We start from the raw sequence: 23,874 nt of genomic DNA on the forward strand, positions 1-23,874 counted from the left end.
GAGAGAGAGAGAGAGAGAGAGAGAGAGAGAGAGAGAGAGAGAGAGAGAGAGAGGAGGGCATGGAAATGAATCAGTGATGTGCTTCTGACAAGTTGCAGATTTGAAAAGGACTGGAGCTTATCTGTGGGCTTGTTAAGACCTACAGTATATCCGTTGCCCTGACAACTAGCAAATGAGGATTTTATTAACCCTGCCACCTACCAGTGGGCATTTAAAAAAAAAAAAGTCAAAATGGGAGCCACGAGATAGAAGCTTGTGGGGTTTTGATCAGACTGATGTGGCTGTGAATTTGGCTTTTTCTGTTTTGACGAAACAGTGGCTTCATCCTCTTCCCATCTGCAGACAGAAAGCTAGAGCCCTTCAAACAGGAAAAGGAATACAGGTGGTCCTTGACTTACAACCGCAACTGAGCCCAACATTTCTGTTGCTAAGCGAGCTAAGTTGGGGTTAATTTTGTCCCACTTTACGATCTTTCTTGCCACTGTTGTTAAGTGAATCACTGCAGTTGTTAAGTTAGTCACCCGGTTGTTAAGTGAATCTGGCTTCCCTATTGACTTTGCTTGTCAGAAGATCGCAAAAGGGGATCCCATGAGCCCGGGACACTGCAACCGTCATAAATATGAGTCAGTTGCCAAGAGTCTGACTTTTGATCATGTGACCGTGGGGATGTGCAACAATCATGTGGAAAAACGGTCATAACTCACTTTTTTCAGGGCTGTTGTAACTTCAAGCAGTCATTAAATGAACTGTTGCAAATGGGGCAAAACTCACTTAAATATTGTCTTGCCCAGCAGCAGAATTTTTGAGTGGTCATAACCCTAACCTTGTACTACATTTTAAAGACAAGACAAAAAAGGCAGACTGTGCAAATTACAGCATGTCAGGCACAAAGAAACATGCTCAAATATGAAGAGTTCAGTTAGTTGTTTTATTGCTCCTCCCTATACATAGGAATCATCTCATAGAGTTGCACCTAGATGAGGTTCAACAGCATTCAAGGGGGTTTGACTTTCCCCTCTTCTGCCTATGTAACAACTCCAGACTAATTCCCTATTTGACTCCTCTCTCTGGCTTGGCCAGTCTCTCTCCTCCATGGCATGAAATTGGAATGTTTTTTGATCCATCTTTCTTATTATTCATCCCTCCCTACTAGGTCAGCATGCTAACTATGCTATCTTTCAGATATGGTCAATGAACATAAACCATGTGGTTTACTGGGACATCGGTCCCTGTCTGATGCCTGCTCCTGTCACCACTTTGGATCAATTCAGCTTGCTATGAAAGCTTTGTTACAAAGGCACTTTAAATGGGTTCACATGTATTGGAGTGAATTCAGCTCACATGCGTGCTGGGGTCATCTAGTTCAACCTCTTGCCCAGTCCAATTTAGCCACAATGTTTCTGATCAATGCCCATCCATTCTGTGTGAAGAATGGCTATGAAAGGGGCCTGGGGTTTACCCTGTCCCAAAATGGAGCATTGCTTGTTGAGTTTAATTCATTCAAAGGGTTTTCTCTGGGTCTCCATAGCGGGTCTTCTCCTTAGTTTGTCCCTCTGAAATGGCTCATGTTTTGAATGCATCCTTCTGGAGATCCTTGAATAAATGTAGGTGTTTTGTCACACTTTTTGGCACACACCGACACAAAACACTCCAATGGCCACACAACATTGGCAGACTACAAAACAGACTGTATTGTTTCAGATGTGAGGTGAAGACTGAGTTTCAGAAAACATCTTTAAGAGACCCAATATCAGCCTCTGGTATCCTTGTGCATTTCCTAATTTTAAGAAAATTTTAATTGACACACAGCTTCTAATATTTGGCTTTTAATTTGGTTTTATGGGGGTTTTTTTTTTTGTTCTTTGATGTATTTTGTTTGTCTGTTTTAATATGCTGTGCACCGCCCTGAGTCCTACGGGAGAAGGGCGGTATATAAATTAAATTATTAAATTAAATTAAATTAAATTAAATTATTATTTCCGGCCCCCACCTTTCTAGCACTCTCAGTAGAATGAGGCAACCCCATCTAAGTTCCTTGACAATCTCCCACAATGCCCTTGACTAATTGTGGGAAATTACAAGTGTAATCGGATACATTGTCCAGTACATTTGGTTCCACTGATAGTGGACAAGGATACCCAAAACGCAGAACCAACCTTGTCGTCTGCATTAAAAGCAGCTCTTGTAACCAAAATTGAGCACAAAATGAAGTTGCTGTGCTCCTGTTTATCTTAAATAAACAGAGAAATAAACCTATCCGTTGTTCATGTCTGTGGCTATCTTCATCACGTAGGACCAACCATGTTTCCTTTGCTTTCAACGAACAAAGGGATTGCTGTTTGCTTGCACGCCTCCTTCCATTTCCAGCGAAGGCAAAAATATACCTCAACCAAAGTGCAAAAATGCATTGTCTGTAAAGATGCACTGGACACGCTTCCAGAGATAATGTCAATCATCGGATGACATGGCCATCAAAGTAAGTCAGCGGGAGAACTCATTCGTTCAGTATTCAATGTCTTATGCCAACTGTGAGTTCAATATCACAATGCTTCTTCTGGGCTGTGCATATGTTGAAAATTATTTTGAAAAAACAACAAAAAACAGGTCAGACCATGCTTGAATATAGCCTTTTTGCACAGAAATGTGAAAAAAGATACAGCTGCTTTAATGAGCAACAGAAAGGCACTGCGTGTTGTGATTCTTCATCAGCCAGTGGACCCGGCAGCTGAGTCTGGGCAATCAGAGGAGGAAGAGGAGGGGCCTGGAGTGCCATCTGAGTCAGAGGAAGGCTCTGATGAGCTCCAAGACTTACAGTCTGACAAGGAGCCTGGCCCCTCCACTCGTGCTCAGGCTGAGACACAGCTGTGCTGGGAGGCTGAGTCAGACTGTGAGGACTCACAGCTGGAAGACATCATGGACAGAGGAAGGCAATGGGGCGGCTCCAAAGGCAAAGGAGAAGGCATTAGGAAGCCACGCCTTGGGCTGCATAATAAAAGGGAAGGTGTGGGAGGTGCTGGTTGCTGAAGGCAATTGTTTGGAAGAGATCAGGTTTCATTGAATTGTGTTTGCCTTTGCCTTTGGGCAATTTCCGTTTGGAAGAAATCAAGTTTCATTGAATTTGTGTTTTGTTTGCCTTTGCCTTTGGACATTTTTCAGGTCTGTATATAATAATAAAAGGGGTTTGCTTTTACTTCAGTTCCAGCCTGCTTGTTGGAAGAGGGATTTCTCCTTGTGAGTTTAACAAGGACTCACGTAGGCTGGGGCAGAACACTGTGTTTAGGCTTTACTGTATTCTCCTGAATCACTTTCAAAGCATGTACAGGTTTCCAATCTACACAGGTAGTCCTCGGCTTACGAGTACAACTGGGACTGGAATTTCCATTGCTAAGCAAGGCAGCTTTTAAGTGACTCATGCTTTGATTTTATGACATTTTTGGTATGGTGGTTAAATGAACAATGAGATTGTTAACCATGTCGCAAATGGTGATCACATGACTCTGGGATGCTGCAACCATCATAAACACATACTTGGGTTGACAAGAGCATAAATAACAGCAATGAGGTGATAACAGGAAATAGGTTTTACACTGCCATAAGAATGGTTATGTAGACAGTGTAAATTATTAGTGGAGAAATTGTAAGACCACACTTGGAATACTGTACTACATCCAGTTTCGGTTGCCCCAATGTAAGCTCTATTCTATGAGCTGGAAGGGACCTTGAAGGTCTTCTAGTCCAGCCCCCCGCTCAAGCAGAAGAACCTATATCATTTCAGACAAGTGACTGTCCAGTCTCTTCTTAAAAACCTCCAGTGATGGAGCGCCTACGATTTCTGAAGACAAGCTATTCCACTGGTTAATTGTCCTCATTGTTAGGAACTTTCTCCTTAATTCCAGGTTGCTTCTCCCTTTGATCAGTTTCCAACCATTGTTTCTTGTCCTGCCCTCTGGTGCTTTGGTGAATAACGTTGACCCCCGCTTCTTCGTGGCAGCCCTTCAAATACTGGAATACTGCTACCATGTCACCCCTATTTCTTCTTTTGTTTGCTCTAGCCAAACCCAAGTCCTACAGCCGTTCTTCATGTTTTAGTCTCCAGGCCTTTGATCATCTTAGTTGCTCTTCTCTGAACTTTTTCCAAAATCTCAACATCTTTTTACATTGTGGCAGCCAAAATTGGTTGCAGTATTCCAGGTGTGGTCTTACTAGGGTTTTATAAAGTGGTACTAATATTAAATGCTGAGACTCTAGAACAGGGGTGTCAAACTGCTGGCCTGTGGGCCGGATGTGTCACGAGGAAACCAAGCCCACCTCATTGCCGGCAATGGGGGAAAAGTTCTGATACGTCACGCGACGTCACGTGACATCGCGAGTTTGACATGTCTGCTCTAGAAAGACTGCAGAGAAGAGCAACAAAGATGATTAGGAGACTGGAGGCTAAAACATATCAAGAACGGTTGCTGGAATTGGGTATATCTAATTTAATGAAAAGAAGGACTACTGATGACATGATAGCAGCGTTCCAATATCTCAGGGGCTGCCACAAAGAAGAGGGGGGTCAAACTATTCTCCAAAGCACCTGAAGGCAGGACAAGTAGCAAAGGATGGAAACTAATCAAGGAGAGAGAGCCAACCTAGAACTAAGGAGAAATTTCCTGACAGTTAGAACAATTAATCAGTGGAACAACTTACCTCCAGAGGTTGTGAGTGCTCCAACACTGGATGTTTTAAGAAGTGATTGAACAACCATTTGTCTGAAATGGTATAGGGTCTTCTACTTGAATAGGGGGTTGGACTAGAAGACCTCCAAGGTCCCTTCCAGCTCTGTTATTCTGTTAGTCTGTTGTGTGAGGAACAGGCCTATTCAATGCTTCAAAGTGATAACAGCATCTTGGAGCATATGGTGTGCATAAATGAGAACAGTATTATGACCCTTTATTCTAGAATCACTAGCACTGAAATAGCATCATTTCTTGTTGTATTTGGTCTCATTGGTTTTTTTGAAGGTGAAGGAAAAGGAGGAGGAGGAGGAGGAGGAGGAGGAGGAGGAGGAGGAGGAGGAGGAGGAGGAGGAGGAGGAGGAGGAGGAGGAGGAGGAAGAAGAAGAAGAAGAAGAAGATTAAACGGCTGGACAAAAGAGACGAAAACTGCTCTTCAGGTAGGAAATTCAAGATGCATTGACTAATTCTGGAAGCGATCCCAGATTGCAGAATGTAGCTAATGATACACATCACACAATAGATCTTTAATCATGTTACTTGACTAAAGTCAAGCCCTTGGCAGATTTCATTAATATTTGGGATGAAACAGAATTTGAAAAAAATATCACAAACTAGAATCCTGATACTGGTAATTTATAATGTTTGGATTCCTTTAACCTGGACACTGTTGAAGGCTTCCCAAGAAATGTGCAATTTGTAGACATGTCAAAGATCACAAACATTTGTCAGTAGAGAACATGGCTTAAAATGAGTGCTGTTCAGTCTAGGTTTGCTGAATCAGCTTTAAGTTTTGCTTTATGTTGTTCCCTTGGGCATCACGTGTCAAAATCAGCTTGCTCTGATTGGACAGGCATAGCTACCATCTTCGTTTGACCCTCCCCCTCCATGGTTCCCCTGGAATGTTTAATACAAGGGGCTTCAAACTTGGCCCTTTTATGACTTGTGGACTTCAACTCCCAGAATTCCTCAGCTAGCATGCCTGATTGAGGAATTCTGGGAGTTGAAGTCCACAAGTCATAAAAGGGCCAAGTTCCTGTTTTAATAGATCCACAGTCTGACTAACTAGCTTCCAACTTCAAAAACAAATTGCCTCAGGATACACCAAATACTTTCATTATATTTATAGGTTGTCTTCTTTCATATACAACTATCTAAATTGTAGGTAGTTCCTTACTTGAAACTAACCATGGCTGAAACACATCATAGCAACCACTCCTTTTTAAAAAAAATGTCATGGCCTTATGGCCTCATATTTGCAGTATAACAAAAGCTTAAAAAAAACCCAAAACTGGAATAGTTTTCTATGAACCAGGCCAGTGTGTCTTATTAAACAGCCATGGTTTTAAGTATTCTCACATCTTTTGCTATGAACCTAACCTATATATCATTGGTTCAATGTGTGAGGGTAAACTGGGATGATATGGGAAAATCTGTTTGATATTCTTCATGATGTGACCAGCTGCATATCTGCAGTGCAAAGTCCAGGTGTCCACTAGATGGCAGCAGAGGTAATTTGTTCAGGCAGTCCTCGACTTGCAACAGTTCGTCTAATGACCATTCAAAGTTACAACGGCACTGAAAAAAAGTGAGTTATGATCGTTTTTCACAGTTACGACCTTTCCAGCATCCCCATGATCATGTGATCAAAATTCAGATGCTTGGCAACTGGGTTCATATTTATGACCGTTGCTGTGTTCCAAAATCCTGTGATTCCTCTTTTGCCACCTTCTGACAAGCAAAATCAATGGGGAAGCCAGATTCACTTAACAACCGGGTTACTCACTTATCAACTGCAATGATTCACTTAACAACTGAGGCAAGAAAGGTTGTAAATGGAGCAAAATTCACTCAATTGTGGTCGTAAGTTGAGGACTGCCTGTATTTCTTTGCTACCAGCCTGAGGATTATGATACAGTAGGTCTACTGATAAGAAGCTACCTATTGCTTTATTTAGTCCAGAAGAGGAAAAAATATATATATACAGGTTTACAAACTATAGGAGAAAATATGCCAAATTATTCAAGAGAGATGCAGATGGATGTCTTATTTTAATTCAGAGAGTGGGGAGAAAGCTAGGAAAAGACTATTAGTAATAGAAGTAATAGAAGAAGAGTTCTAAATATAATTAAAATAAGTAGGATTTATTCCTGATTTCCTCTCTCTCTCTCCCTCCCTCCCTGGATAAAAACGCACCATTTCCTAGTTTCTGGTCTCTTAATAAGATTTTGTTTCTGTTCTTATGCTAAAGGTAAGGAGAATGCAGTAATCTGATTGCTTGCATGTTTTGCAGGATGAGGTTTGCAATACTCTGACTGAGAGGCAGTCTGCCAAATTAATTGTGTAGCAGAGGTACAAGCTGGCTATGGGTAATGAAACCTCCGCTCCTCAATTTGCAGAGAAAGCTTAGTTGGCTTTGTAAAAAAATAATAATAAAAAAAAATCCTGGCTTAACATTTCAAGAAACTCTATTGCCGTCTGCCTCCTGGCACTGTGAGGTTCGGCTATAAGTTCAAAATTAATATCTATTTTTCAGGGAGGAATTGGCCCAATTGAGTGTGCGCACCTTCTCGTCCTCTGCAATACATGACTTTTCCAAGGAGACATAAAGAAAATGGGCAAAAAGGAAGTGTTTCAGTGTGTCAGTTTGGTGCAGGGGTAGGCAACCTTGGCTCTTTTATGACTTGTGGACTTCAATTCCCAGAATTCCTGAGCCAGCCATGCTGAGGGGAAAGGGAGAGGTTTCCAAGCTAAGCCATGCTGGCTCAGGAAATCTGGGAGTTGAAGTCCACGAGTCATAAAGTGGCCTAGGCCTAGGCCAGAGGTAGGCAACCTTGGCTCTTTTATGACTCGTGGACTTCAACTCCCAGAATTCCTGAGCCAGCCATGCTGAGGGGAAAGGGAGAGGTTTCCAAGCTGAGCCATGCTGGCTCAGGAAATCTGGGAGTTGAAGTCCACGAGTCATAAAAGAGCCAAGATTGCCTACCCCTAGTGGTTAAGGCACAAGACTAGAAACCAGGAGACAGTGAGTTTTTAATCTTGCCTTAGCCATGAAAGCCACCTGGATGACTTTCAGCCAATCACCGGGAGAGTCTGAGTTCTAATCCCACCTTATCCATGAAAGCCAGCTGGGTGACTTGGGATCACCAGGAGAGGGTGAGTTCTAGTCTGGCCTTTGGCATGCAAGCTGAGTGGTCACCTTGAGCTAGTCATTTTCTCTTAGTCTAACTCATCTCACAGAGTTGTTGTTGTGGAAAAAATAAGAGAAGGAAGGAGTATTAGATATGTTTGCTACCTTGAGTTGTTTATAATAAATAAAATAAATACCGTAAATAAAATAAACAAATAATAAAATTTAATCCTGAAGCTTTCTTTAGAGCAGGGGTTCCCAACTTTGGCAACTTTAAGACTTGTGGACTTCAACTCCCAAAATTCCCCAGAATAACAGAATTGGAAGGGACTTTGGAGGTGTTCTAGTCCAACCCCCTGCTCAGGCAGGAAACTCTATACCATTTCAGAGAAATGGTTGTCCAGTCTCTTCTTAAAAACTTCCAGTGTTGGAGCACCCACAACTTCTGGAGGCAACTTGTTCCACTGGATAATTGTTTTCACTGTCAGGAAATTTCTCCTTAGTTCTAGGTTGCTTCTCTCCTTGTTTAGATTCCATCCATTGCTTCTTGTCCTGCCTTCATCTGCTTGTTCTGACTGGTGTGCCACTCATCTAATCTAGCAGCATCTCTCAATATAACCTTTTTTTCAGGGTAATGTTGGAGACCTTGTGAGGAGAAGAAACTCATGAGAAATTATAAAGGAGAGCTAAGAAACAATAAAAATATGTTCTCCACTGGGAATAAAAAATATTGAGGACTGGAAGAAAATTAATCAAATACAAATCTCATTTTGTATTATAAAATGAAGCCTAGGAAGCCTTGGAAAGGCTTCAGGCAAAAACAGTGATTAATGAACTTGATTTTTTTTTAAAATCCTATTTTTTATTCATTTCTGTGGAACAAGATGGCAGTTGTCCATAAATCCATAGCTAAAAAAATTATAAAGTATCAGCATCTTTGATTTATTGTGTATTTCTCCAGAAAGGGAGGAGAAGTATATTTATATAGAGACATACAGGACATAATTTAGGTCTTGATAAAAAATGTTTGTCAGGAGAATATTTTGCAATATGGGAAAGAAGGTAGGGTTATCTCATGCCATCTGTCCACCCCATTCTGTCAGACATGACAGAGGAATTATGATGTCAATACCTGGATGAGAAAAAGTGTAACACTGAAATTTATGTGGAAGCTATTCCAGTTATCTGAAAAAGACAGCTTGTGTGGTTCAGTGGCCCTTGCAGAATAGTTATTTTTATAAGCCTTGAGTTTGATACAGTTAAGCCTATGCTCTGTGGACTTTCCCTTGTAATCTTCTGACGCTATTTAAGCATGTTCAAACCTATGGAGGATTTTTCATTAAAGAAAAAGAGAGAGACAGAGAGAGAGAGAGAGAGAGAGAGAGAGAAGTGATCTTAGCATCAGATGAGGATGTAAAATAGAAAGAAATGTTGCAGTGCTTAAAAAGCTCCAAATAATAAGAGAACATTTATGAACTAGCTCAAATAATTGATTTTGCAATATTTCAGGATAGTTCTCCGTGTTCTTGCTTAACATTTAGACTAATTTCCCAGACAAAAGGGTTCCTGTTTATTTCCAGATTCCCACCCCCCTAAGCAGTGCAAAAAAGGTAGGCACTTCGGTCTCATTAAGTGAAAATCCAGCCTTTTGCTGTGGTGGGTTACAGCCTACAGAGAGCTATGATCTAAGATCAATTGTACTGAGATGGCGCAGCAGAAACAGCGTCTCCAAGGGGATCCGAGAACAAAAGCTCAGTTCTTATTTTTTTTCATAACAGCCAGCCACAGATGAGAAGAAGATGCAATAAACAGGTTTAAAATGTTACTTTCTAATGCAGCTTCAAGTTAGGGATTTCTCCTTTGAAACATGTCTGAATTATTTTAAATGCGCCTTTATTAACTGAAATATAAACAACACAGAAATACGATGTTCCAATTGCACGTAAACGCAGCCATAGAAAAATGAAACAGAAGCAGCTAACAAAAAGGAGCAGAGACAGGGGAGGCAATTGTTGCCCAGGTAACACCTCAATCAGAACCAACTTAAAAAGCAGCCTTCCTCATCCTATCTCCTTCAAATATGTCAAATTGCAAGCTCCATCTTGCTCAGCAGCTTTGCAGTCAACGTGAGTTTGCATGGCTTTGTAATACCTACATGGTCTCACAGGAGAGAGAGAAAAGATGAATTCACTTGGAACGAACCAGGTTGGAATTTGTTTGAAGGTTAGTTGGTTGCACAGTCTGATCCAATCATGGCTTATTCCATAAATCACACATAATAAGGTATGGTTTAGCACATAACAGGGTACCAATAGAAGATAATATTTATAGCTCAAGGATAAACGGTAGGGTCCTTGGTGCTCTCTGAGCTTGGGGGTTTTCCTGCAGATGTTTCATTATCCAATTAGGTAACACCTTCAGTGATAAGCACTGAAACACTGAAGATGTTACCTAGTAGGGTAATGAAATGTCTGCAAGAAAACAACCAAACTCACAGAGCACCAAGGACCTTACACAGTAGTTCACACAATATGGTTATGAGAACCATAGTCTGATAAGCCAGCTTTCCTTAACCTAGTATCCTCCAGATGTTAACTCCTAGGAGTGCCAAGTAGAATAATCTTTGGACACACCAGTGTCCACACCAGAATTAAGGTCAATATGTTTGGAAGACATAAGACTGGGAAAGGCTACCACTATGCTAAGCCAAAATGAGGCTTGTTTCTTTGAGGCTTAATACGCTCAATGAATCCAACCATTCTGGTTTGCAAATCATAGGTTATGGCTTTGGGTGTTGGATATTTGTTGGAATTCATTGTTGGAATGTATTTCTATGCAACAACTACAGTACTATTCAGCCAGTAGATGGCAGTATTTAAAAGTTTGGGTCTATGGTACATACTCTATACCAGAAGTCCCCAATCTTTTGGGCACCAGGGACCAGTTCCATGCAGAAAGGTTTTTCCATGGACTGGAGAGTGTGTGGTTTTGTGTGCTGCCTGCATCCCACAGATGGGGCTTTGCTTGTTTGTGCAGACCGGTTGCTGGCATGCTGCGGCCTGATTGTTGTTGTTGTTAGTTGCGAAGTCATGTCCGACCCATCACGACCCCATGGACAATGTTCCTCCAGGACTTCCTGTCCCCCAGACCGGGGGGTTGGGGACCCCTGTTCTATACTCCCAAAAATGCTTTTTCAGGAGGCAACTGGACTTTCTTGTTTCTCTTTGAAGATGTTTCGCTTCTCATCCAAGAAGCTTCTTCCGCTCTGACTGGATGGTGGGGAATGGAAGGATTTATACTCCTTGCAGACAGCTGGTCATTTGCCTTCTTTGAGCGAGTCATTGAGGCCACCTGGAGGTTTATCTGTGTCCTCGGGGTCACCTGAGTAGTGCAAATGGGTGTGGAGCCTTCTTGGAACTGTTGAAAGGGCTGTGTTGTAGACTGGAGATAGATGATGTCATATCCCACCCCCTCTGTTGACATAGATGGCCTCTTTGGCCCCTCTTTTAAAACAGCGGTCCTCTCTGTCCAAGATGGAAGAGAAAGAACTGGAGAAGATAACAAAATACAAAAGACCTGCAAACAGACATAGAATGACTGTGGCAACAAAAGACAAAGCTAATATCAATAGTAATAGGCGGGTTAGGTGCAATCCGAAAAGAACAGGAGCAACACTAGAACGCCATCGGCCTTGACAAATTCACATCAGTCAATTACAAAAGGCAGCTTTACTCAGAACAGGTTACATCCTACGATGATACCTCACACCATCAAACATCCACATCTGCCTGTCCCAGGTCCTTGGTAAGCACTCGATAGGTAGACAAAAATGCCAACTGCAGTCTGAACATCTGGTTGACCGTGGACAGTACCATAATAAAATAAATAAATTATAAATAGGTTTTTGTGCCTTTCTAACAAGACAATGGTGAGAATCAAATTACAAAGAACTGGCTGGTCCATGGTTCCCTCAGGTTAATCTGGTTTTATAGTTACATAATTGCCATAATTAATAGCATTGACATGCCCAGTGGAGTCCCCAGCAGCTTTATTATTAACTTCAAAAAAAAAGCAGAATTTGGCATTCTGCTTTTATGTTCACTCATACAAGCAAAGTCTTTTAGTAAGGCTTCAGAGTGTCTCAAATTGCTTTTTTTTGGGGGGGGGGGAATTGTATGACTTTTCTTTCAATGTTGAGAATGGCTTCACCACACGACACCCATGGCCACCTGCAGCTCTTAAAAGCTTATGCTTTTTAATAAAGTTTGAAAGCTGCGCATGGATTTCTTCTGATATTTGGCTATCATAAACTAACACATCTCTCTGCACTTCAGTGAAGCAAATAACGAAAGAAAGGAAACCTTGCATATTTTATCTGTTATTGTTTCCCTGCACAAACTCTCACTGTTTTATTATCTGCTTTTCTACACTGACTTTTGGTCTTCCTTCCTCTCCGTCATTGTCCTTCAGCATCTTGGAAAGTAGCCCAAATTAAAGCAATTCCAAAAAGATATATTGCCTGAGCTAGACAAATAATGAATGAATACAAAATAATTCTAGCCTTGGGGAAAAATATTTTTTCTGTTAGGTCTAATTCACTCAAGCAGCTACCACATCCTTTACTTAAAATTAATATAAGTCAGGTAAACTGCCAGATGCAAGACAGAATGAGTGTATTTCAACTTTTGGAACTATACATACATACATACATACATACATACATACATACATACATACATACATACATACATACATACATACATACTTTTTAGAAGACAACAAAGTGATCACAGGTCCCGGCCGGCCAATCTTGGCCTCATCTGCAAACTGAGTTAATTCTTCCTTACCTCCTTTACCTCCATGTGTGTTGCCGAGATCTAGGAGCCGTGTGCAGACATGACTGTATTTATAAGCAAGCTCTCCCAACATCCTGATTATACCCTGACGATGATGGCAGTTTTAGGCCATCGAAAGCTTGGTTTTATTTATTAAAACTGTATTGTTTTATACTTCCTGGTGATCACTTTGTTGTCTTCTAAAAATATGTTCATACCCAGGAATCAATCTTCTATTTTTAATGTTATTTTTAATACATACATACATACATACATACATACATACATACATACATATAAATACCCGTCTCGACTCCTGAGAACTTGAAAGAAACAACTCCCTGATGTTTTCTTGGCCACATTTTTTAGAAGTTAATTGACCTTGTCTCTTTTCTGGGACACAGAGAGAGGGACTGACCCCAGAGTCATCCAGCTGGCATCATGCCTAAGAGAGACTAGGTCTCCAGGTCTCCTGATTTCCAGCCTGGTGCCTTAAACCACTAGACCAAAGTCATAGACAGCCATGATCAATGCTTCGCACTTCCATTCCACTAATGGAGCCAGAAGGTAAGATTCTGTATAAATGTTAATGTATTTTGTAGCAGTACCTTATCCAAGTCTTTGGGGAATTCTGAGTGTATTATATTTAACTTGACTTAGCAAGTTTGCAAGGCAGCCTATTGTCATTCCTAAATGTCACAGATTACCTTTCTTTGCATACATACACCTGCTCTTGGAGATATAGATCCTTCATCTGTTGGGAGTTTCAGAGTAAAGAGATAAAAGTAAAGATTCTTATTAGGGAAATCCTGGGGCCTGCCTGGACACCTCCATGTTAGCCATATGGAAGTTGTTTGTCGTTGCCATTTTCTAGAATTTGTTTAATGTCCCAGTTTAGCTTATAGTCCTGAGAAATTATGGGGATCATTCTTCCAGGTCTAACTAACTCTGCTTAGCTTTGGGGGAATCAGCCAGATGGTACCACTTGCTATGAGAAAATGTGAGATAACGAGAATTCTCTTCTTAAATTGGCCAAAACAATAATAATTGAATAGGATGTTTGATCTAATGCACTAAATTGGCATGCAAGGAATTCATTCTTCAAAATAATTGTAAATAATTACATTTTCTAGATTAATGTACCCAATGGAGCCCTGATATAGTATTTTTTACTAGAAAAACAACACGAACAGCATTGATTAGGCTAATTTAAACAAAGATCAGAATTGTGCAAGTCATACATCATCCCTTATGACATTTTATGGAAGTGAAAGTTAGATTTTGAAGCAGGAAAGGAGGAGAATTGATGTCTTTGAACTTTGGTGTTGGGAGAAGATTCCTGAGAGCACCATGGACAGCCAAGAAAACAAACAAATGGATCATTGAACAAATCAATCCAGAATTTTCACTGGGCACAAATGAGCAGGCTTAAATTATCCTGTTTCAGACACATAATGTAAAGTCCCAGCGCTCTGGAGAAGGGTCTAGTGCTGGGAAAGATGAAGGGAAAGAGAAGAAGAGCAGCAAGATGGATGGATTCAGTTATAGTAGCCTTGAGTGCACGGTTGGAAATGTCAAAGGACCAGGTTTGGGGCAGATCATCAAGGAGAAGATCAATCTATGCAGTCACTAAACAACAATGACTTCATGGGATGTAATCAAATTATTGAAACCAGGGGTGTCAAACCTTGGCAATTTTAAGACCTGTGGACTTCAACTTCCAGAATTCCCAGCCAGTTGAAGTCCACAAGTCTTAAAGTTACCAAGGCTGGACACCCCTGACTTAAACCAAAAATCACTGAAGCAGATGTTTAACTCTTTTTCCATCTCTCTGCTCTATTCCCACTTCTCCAAATATAGGAAGCAGCCACATCACCTGTAACAATATCCATTTAATGTGTCTCATATTTATGCAGCAAGATTTCAGGAGGAGCCCTGGTGGCACAGTGGTTAGAATGCAGTATTGCAAGCTAACTCTGCCCACAACCTGGAGTTCGATCCTGACTAGCTTGAAGTTGTAAACCTAAAATGAGGACCCAGATTGTTAGGGGCAGTATGCTGACATTGTAAACAACCTAGAGAGTGCTGTAAAGCACTATGGGGCAGTATATAAGTCTAAGTGCTATTGCTATATCCTCCAAACTGCTCACCTTTCAGTCATCAAATCTCACTGACAAAGCCAGCTTTCTGAAATTGCATTTCTTTAACTGTCTGGGGAACTTTTCCAAGAAGGCATCTGTATTCAGGAGTGATGGATCTTGTGCCAAGATTAAAACAGGGAGAAGAGTAACAAAGTGGTTCACCTCTTTGTCTCTATAAACAATCCACATAACTTACAAATTATGACCCTCAACTGTTACAAGAACAAGTGTTCTATCCAAGGTGGAAAGAGAAGAGATTTATAGCTCCCAAGTGGCACCGAACCCTGATTAATAAATGATTTCCTTCCTTTATTTCATCTCTGCCCCAGCAAGTTCTGGATTTTTTAATTATTCATTATTTCCCAAGAAAACATGTTAATCTCCCAGGGGAAAAAAAAACCCTGTCCCAAATAAACAAGGTAGGGATATAGAGTAACTTATGAGAATGAGGTGGGAGATTAGAATTGTATTGTTCCTCCAAGAGGAAAACCATTTATTATTACGAGGGGTGGGGGGAAAGAGGGTTCATTAAACAAAATTAACAAAATTAAGACTTGTACTCCTGAGCAACCAAGATTCATTCACAGCTATGCTTTTTAATTTCCGGAAAAGGATGATCATTGCTATAAAAATATTTTAAAAAGAAAAGCACAGTAAAGCTTTTTACAGAATTACAGACAACATAAATGTATCATAGAGCACATTCCCATATGCTAAACCTGGCATTTCATAACACCTCCTCCTCTTCAACTGGTAAAAGCTCATTTTAAATTGATTTAATAGAAAAAAAAAGAAATCCCACAACAACCATGATGGTGGAAAATACTTATCCAGATTTTGTTACTGGCCCCATCACTTCTGGCTGTCTGATTGTTTGGGCTCTTTATAAGCTGCCATCTCTGGATTTCATTAGAATAGAATAGAATAGAATAGAATAGAATAGAATAGAACAGAATATAGAATAGAATATAGAACAGGAATAGAATAGAATAGAATAGAATAGAATAGAATAGAATAGAATAGAATAGAATAGAATAGAATATAGAATAGAATAGAATAGAATAGAATAGAATAGAATAGAACAGAACAGAACAGAACAGAATAGAATAGAATATAGAATAGAATATAGAACAGGAATAGAATAGAATAGAATATAGAATAGAATAGAATAGAATAGAATAGAATAGAATAGAATAGAATAGAATCTGGAAGGGACCTTGGAGGTCTTCTAGTCCAGCCCCCTACTCAAGCAGGAGGATCTATACCATTTCAGACAAGTGACTGTTGACTCTAGCCTCTTCTTAAAAAACCTCCAGTGATGGAGCGCCCACGATTTCTGGAGGCAAGCTGTTCCACTGGTTAATTGTCCTCACTCTCAGGATGTTTCTCTAAACCAATTTATGTGATGCTTAACACCCAGTTCACACATTCAAAAATATGTTAGCCTTTCTTCATTTCTGCTTTTCCAGTGTTTGCTGTGGAAAAGGGGGAAAGGAAAAATTTCCGCACAGAAGAAAACAAAAGCTAGTGTGAGCACTAATGTAATGTTGCACAGCTGCTATGCTTAGGAGAAGACTGTAAGCGTATTTTACATTGGCAAACTGATGTGAGAAGGGAGCACAGAACAAAGCACACCAGTTGCTTCACAACGGGGATACTCTGGGATTATAAGAGGAACAGGTTTTCAGTCCACCCAAAAGGGATAAAGGTTTCTCTTTGACAGTGGTATGGTGAGAGACCTGGTTAAGGTTCTTGACAACAAGAAGAGTTTTTGACAGTAAGAACAAATCAACCAGTGGAACAGCTTGCCTTCAAAAGTTGTGGGTGTTCCAACATTGGAGGCTTTTAAGAAGGAACTGGACAACCATTTGTCTAAAATGATAGAGTTTCCTACTTGAGCAGGAGGTTGGACTAGAAGACCTCCAAGATCCCTTCTAACTCTGTTATTCTGGTTTCCTCAAATTAGAAAGTTCTGAATCCTGATCTGCCTTCCCTACATGATTATCCTAGAAAAACATCCTATTCTGAGAATCTGGGCCATTTTGGTAATGCAGTCTAAGTACGTATTTCCATTTGCTTTGCTTTGTCCTTTAGTATCTGATTATTTCATATTTTATCCTCTGACCCATTATTATAATTTTCTTTGTAGAAACCTTGTTGAGTTTTTATCTGCCTGCAAAGCACCATGGAAATAAGCACAAGCTAAACCTAGATATATAATTATTCAGCAGCATAGGAAAAAGACGATCGTGATGCACAAACGTATTTTCTTTATACGGTTTGCACAGGAATTAAATTTTCTTTACACAGTTTGCACAGGAATTAAACGTCAGGTGTCACCTTTAAATCATTTTTCACATCTTGGTATGAAATTTGGTTTGCAAGGTTAGCACTGAATTAAATCAAATGCCTTGGCAGTTAAGGCTACTCAGCAGCAGATTGAGAATAGAGCTATCTCCCTGTATTGTCTAAAATTAAAGAAGCTGACAACACAATAAGAAAAAATATTCACAAAGCAGAAGAACATCTATCCTAGCTGCAGGAAATAAATGGAAAAATCCATATTGCTATGGATTACACCTTCAAAAGCAAATAGTACAACTATTGAGAGTTAGAATTATTCACCACCTTTCTGAAATTGTCTCTCCTCAGTCCCAAAAGCCACTATCCTATAATTATTTCCTTGGAAATAATTTCCCTGAACTCAGTGGCACTACTAAGTAATTATGTATAGGATTTCACTATGGTTATACTCATACGCATCACGAAGTCAACACTGGACAAGTACTGGTGAATAATAAAAAAAGACTTTCCTATAAGAACCACCTGCTAAAAGCAAAACAAGAAAACATTCTAAATCTTGAAAGCAAGCTTCTAAAAAATAGAATTCTTACAAATCAGTGAGAGCAACCTCACTTCATGAGTTTTAGATATGGAAAAAGGTTTCTTTATTATCACTTCCTTACTAATATTGCCTTTTTTTCTCATAAATATATGATACCTTTATAATACAAAATATTTATGAGATGCTGTACAGTATTTATTTTATCAGTGTTTTACCCTAAGGTTGGGGATGCATATAGACCATCCAGGCTACCTCAAAGGGGGCGTTTACAAGGTCAATTCCTGCAGATTTGTTAGCTTTGAGCTACCCTTTTGTCTAAATAATCCCAGCAAATTATAAAATTAATCAGGATTCATGCTGTGACCAGGCCCGTTGAGGAGTAAAAACCTGAGATTTTAATCTGTTAGGAAAAGCACCAAAAACAGAATAGACTTATTTAACCTGGATGAATCAGTTGCAAGAGTTTCATTTTTCAAATGCTTCTAAAGAATGAATGATATTCTTGCAACAAAACTGGAAGTTTTTAACTTACCGAATCTAGCCAGTCCTTTTGCACCAGTAAGCCAAAAATAATAACAATAACAATAATAATTCTACAGTAATGCTTCCCCCCACCTTCTTAAACAGGCACTCCATTATGAATGAATTTTCCTGAGGAACAGACCCCCCTCTAAAAGAATCCGAAATTGCACGAATTGCATGAAAACAAGACAATCTTACCTCATGGAGGAAAATGCTTAAAAAAAAAGAAAAAAGAAACGTACCCCAGATCAGAGTATACAGATGGGCCTTGGGAATGAGAAGAAGGGAATACACAGCCCCAATGTGAAGCAAGGCCATTAGGATGACATTCCTCCACACAATTATTTGCTTGAGTTCCACTTTCTGCTTGTTTTCTTCTTCTCTTGATCCAAAAGGGCTCTTTTCGGCTTGTCCATTGCAGGACATGTCTGTCTCTCCATCCCTCATGCTCTTGGTTCCCAGCTTGGACATGACGGCCCAGAAGAATACCACACTCGGTGGTGGACCTTCACGGACTGCAAACGCCGGTAGAAATTCTTGCTTTGATTGAGGGACTGGAAAGGCAGGGGGGAAAAACAGGGGGACGAAAGCCTACGATTCCTTTTTGTTCTAGGGGTCGGGCTTCCGTTTCTCTTTCCCCTCCCTTCCTTGCCTTTCTCCCTTCCTCTTCTTTTCTTTCCCAGGACTGTTGTTCAAAGGTGTCTAGGGATGCGCGGCTTGGAGTCGAACAGCTGTTGCCAGCATATTATCCATGCTGCTGCTGCTGTGGCAAAGCTGAAATCCTCACAGTAATGAAAAACTGGGGAGGGGGGCAGGGGAGAAGGAAAGAGAGAGAGAGAGAAAAAGAATGGGAGAAAAACCCTGCATAGCTACAGCCAATCATAGGCGTGCTCTTAAAGAGATCCAAAGGGATGGAGGGAGGGATGGAGGGATGGAGAGCAAGCAGTGCAGAATCCCTGCCTTCTGCTGCTGCTGCTGCTGCTGGTGGTGATACCTATCGGTGAAGCTGCATGGACAGGAATTCTCCAGCTCTGACAAAGAAGAAAGCCGTGCAGATATTCCCGATGCAACTGGAATCAGAGGGGGAGAAGATCGGTTTGGGATGAGGAATAGCCCAAGGCATTTGGGGCTTGGTGTGCAAACCATGGTTAAAACCGAAAGAGATGAGGGTGATCAGTGAAGCCAGATTCTGAATGGGGTAGGGTTATGTGTAGGTCTGCCAAAGGAGACAAGAGTGGAATATACTATTAGTACATTTTGTACCTTTGTAGTTTGCAAGAAAGGTCTTTGCTATTCGGATCAAAGCAATCACAATTCAGATGCAGGGATCTATCATTCTCTCTCTCTCTCTCTCTCTCTCTCTCTCTCTCTCTCTCTCTCTCTCTGTCTCTCTCTCTATCTCTCTATCTATCTATAGCATCTCTATCTCTATCATCTATCTATCTATCTATCTATCTATCTCTATCTATATCTATCTATCTATATCATCTCTATCTATCTATATCATCTGTCTATCATCTCTATCTATCTATCTCTATCATCTATCTATTTATCTTTATTTTTCTATCTTTCATCTATCTTTCATCTCTCACTATCTCTCTATCTCTATCATCTATCTATTTATCCTTCTATCTATCTATCTATCTATCATCTATCATCTATCTATCTATATATCTCATCTATCTATCATCTATTTCTCACCTATCTATATCTATCTTTCATCTCTCTATCTTTTATCTCTATCTTTTATCTATCTATCTATCTATCTATCTATCTATCTATCTATCTATCTATCTATCTATCTATCTATCTATCTATCATTTCTCTCATCTCTATCTATCTATCTATCTATCTATCTATCTATCTATCTATCTATCTATCTATCTATCTATCTATCTATCTATCTATCTATCTATCTATCTATGTGTTATATTATTTTATAAGAATTCCAATGAAACACTGAAGAACCAACATGCTATACCCATATTCCCCAGTTTAGGATTTCCCAATTGCTTTGAACCATGATTATAAATATGTCATCATGACAAATTCAATATCTACAGGGGCACCAAGCTCAGAGAAGCTGATTTAAGCTCTTATGAAGCAGGTAGATAAGGAGAGCAGCTGAAAATAATCCGTAATGCAAGATGTTTAACAGCTTTTCCCAACCCATTATCCTCCAAACATTTTGTTCTACAGCTTCCATTGTCCTAGGCATCAAGACAGTTGGAGGATTATCTGAATTATTGTCTGGGAAAAGAAATCCTGTAGTTTATCTTTCAGTTTAAAAGACATCAATAGAATACAACATCTTGAATGGCTCATACTTCATATTAAATCCCAAATTAATATCATTTTTTTTTCCGGTGCCCTGGAGACAGTTTTTGATTCCTGTTAACTGCATGGGCCAGCTACCATACTATTAAAAAAGAGTTTGCATCAGGTTTTGGAATACTGTAATTTAGAAACAAGCCTCCTTAGTCAGGAGGAAGCCTTGCTGAACTTGAATGTGATTACTCAACTACTCTTCAGTAGATTTATATAGATGGTGATACTTGATGTCTTCCCATTTTGTACATCCCACACACTTCATTTATCCAAATTCTTACTAAAGTCTATCTGATCCCAATGTCACTTTAATTAAAACCTCAAATTAGACAAGACACGGATGAGATGCTGCAAGAGAAGAGAATAATCAATCTCAATTATATATATAAAACAGCTTGTGGAAAGGAGGGAAGCAATCTGTTTCAGATGTCCTTGATGTCAGATATGAACCGAGGATATAAGATAGCTTTTCTCAAGCTGTTGCTGACCTTAGCCTCCAGATTGTAGTTCCAGCAGATTGAACAGGCTACTTTTAACACAATGCAGGAACAGTTTCATCTTGGTTTCTGTTTGTCAAAATCAGACCAAGGTCAAAGAAAAAGCTGAAAGAAAAAGAGAGACAAAGATTTCTCACAGCTCCATGTCCTACATCAGTCTTCACTATGCGGTCCAGATATCCTTGGCATCTTTAGCCTGCAGCTAAAGCAGGTTCTTTGTAACAACAAAAAGGATGAGTAAGAAATCCTATACAGGTACAGTATAGATCAGGGCTTTTCAACCTTTTCACCCATCGTACCACTTTTAGGATATGGCAGTATCCGAGTACCACCAGTCGCCTAGCAAGCTGTCAAAAACTTGATGACCCCCCCCCAAAAAAGGAAAAAAGTGATGAAGTACAGGTAGTCCTCGACTTACAACAGTTCGCTTAGTGACTGTTCGAAGTTACAATGGCACTGAAAAAAGTGCCCCCCAAATCACAGCCGAGCAAGACACCTGCCGCCCGCCCGGCGGCGCTCTTCCTCCTGTCTGAGGTTTTCATGGTTGTGAGCATTTCTGTGGAGATTGGCAGTGGGGGTGGAGTGGGGGGGTGTTTGGTTTTTATTCCCCCCCGTCTGCTGGGTGGTTGCAGCAGGTTTTGGTCACTTCACATGACCCTGGGACACTGTGACCGTCATAAATATGAATCAGTTGCCAAGCATCTGAATGTAAATCACAAGACCCTGGAGATGCTGCAACATTCTAGCAGATCGGAGCTTCTCCTGGGCTCAGCAAAAGCACCAGGATCAGCGCCGAGCTCCAGCTGGAGCCTGGTGCTGATCCTGGTGCTTCCGCTGCCCTGACAGTCCCGAAGAAGCACTGATCCTGGCACTTCCGCTGAGTCCTGACAGCCCTGCAGCTCCAGCCATCTCTTGCTCAGGCTTGTGCGGTGCTGCCACCGGTTCAGCTCATTCCCCTCCCCCACTACCGCTTTTCTAGGATGGTCGCGTACCACCTGCCAATGTACCACAGGTGGTACCCATACCACTGGTTGAAAAGCCCTGGTATAGATGTTACCTTGCTCAATAGTAGTAAAGATGCATCTCTTCCACTAGGCTTTTCAGGTGTTCAGTAAAGTAGATACAAAAATAACTTTTGGAAAAGGTTTTTTGCTTTATTTAACCAGTATTAGTCATCTGAGTACTCATTTAAAGAGATTCAAAATCTTTCCTCCCTGGATTTTGTCTTTCTTGTTCAGAGACACTGTGCTAATATTTAAGGACTCCTGCACAATTCTGCAGTTTTTTTCCAAGGGCATTGTGTAGACTACACAGTGGTCTTTAGATTGCATGGCCTATGTTTACTTCCGAATCCAAGGGCCACTGATAATCACCAAAACTAGCTCAGAGCTATAATCTATCTTTTCCAGATCAGGGATCATCTTATAGCCCAGTTTTTACTTTTCCTTGTCTATAGTATTCATACAGTTGCAACTCTCTTTAAACCATGCTAACAACAGAAGGCCAAAGATTTATTTAGGACCACTTTTCCTAACCTCCAACTGATCAGATTTTCTAGAATAGAAGATGCACAATCTGGGTCCCATTCAATTCCCATTTTTACAGTAGGAACAGCTATTTTCTGCACTGCTTCTTGCTGAGGCTGCTGCGTTAAAAGAATTTTTAATGACTTGTCCCTTTTTTTTCTTCTTCAAAAAAATCAATTTTAATCCACTTTTCTCTTTAAATGAGTACTCAGATGACTAATACTGGTTAAATAAAGCAAAAAAAACCTTTTCCAAATGTTATTTTTGTATCTACTTTACTGAACACCTGAAAAGCCTAGTGGAAGAGATGCATCTTTACAGATTTTCTAAGAATAGAATAGGGCCCAAATACAATTCCCAAGGCTTCTGACTAGCTCATTGCTGCCATTGTTAGGTTTTTGATGTTTTGATAACTTGGTGATTTTCTTGCAACTATTTCATTATCCCAACAGTTCAGCTCTGTGCTGTGCATTCTCTATTGGAAGTATTGTTCTAATCAACCATTCAAAAAATGTGTGGTTTCTTGAAATCTAAATAAACTCCTTGAAGCTAAGCTTCAACTACCAAATATAGCTGGGGGAAAAATAAGGTTTTTTTTTTAAAAGCAGTGGAAGCTTTTAGGTTTAAATCCATCTAGGAATAAGATGACAATATGAGGAGGATTTTCATTCTTTGGATTGCAGTAGTAAGTCAAGATTTGAAACTATCTGGAAAGCCATGGAATTTAAATAGACAAAACCTCTTTGACATATAAAGAAGCATGCACAATTTTTCCAAAATGGTGTACCATGGATACCTCTGGATTTCTATATGAGGGCACATTTTTATGATCCTGCATTGCATCCCTCACTCTACTTGTAGGGTTGTAACACAATTAGAATTAGACTGCATCTCTTTGGGATCTGTGCAGACTGTGTTGCTAAGATGCTGGCAATTTGTATGTGTTCAGACACAGATTGAATCTATACTTCATGATTTATTAAAATGTCTGCCTTATACACAATGGTGACTAAGGCTTATAAACCCAATTATTACAAAGTATAATTTCCCTCACGATGAAGGGATTACCGTTTTATGTAATCAATTACTAAATATATCAAAGGCAGTAGCAACGTTTCTCTCTAGGTTTAGCTTACACGAATCACCTGATGCTTCCCTGAAATAGTCTTTGGCTTTTATGTAATTTATTTATCTGATTTCCTCCCCTGAACTACCGTATATATTTTAATGTTTGAGAGTTTGATCTTGGACTGTAAATTAATCAATATACAGTATACATTTTTGTAACGCTGCACAGAATCATGAAAAATAGGCCAACTCCCTAGTATTTAATCT

The 23,874-nt window shown here is 40.0% G+C and overlaps 1 protein-coding gene across 1 annotated transcript in view; it reads right to left on the reverse strand.

The window, feature by feature from the left end:
• The window catches only part of SCD5 (stearoyl-CoA desaturase 5), a 31,693-nt gene extending 13,034 nt beyond the window's left edge, over positions 1-18,659 (reverse strand). Inside the window, exon 1 of the mRNA XM_015832356.1 lies at positions 18,431-18,659. Within this exon, the coding sequence (XP_015687842.1) occupies positions 18,431-18,659 (229 nt within the window). The remainder of the gene's footprint in view (positions 1-18,430) is intronic.
• Positions 18,660-23,874: the final 5,215 nt, after the last annotated feature.

The sequence above is a fragment of the Protobothrops mucrosquamatus genome, unplaced genomic scaffold, assembly GCF_001527695.2.
Source record: "Protobothrops mucrosquamatus isolate PMUCROS unplaced genomic scaffold, P.Mucros_1.0 scaffold3, whole genome shotgun sequence".
NCBI classification, from domain to species: Eukaryota; Metazoa; Chordata; class Lepidosauria; order Squamata; family Viperidae; genus Protobothrops; species Protobothrops mucrosquamatus.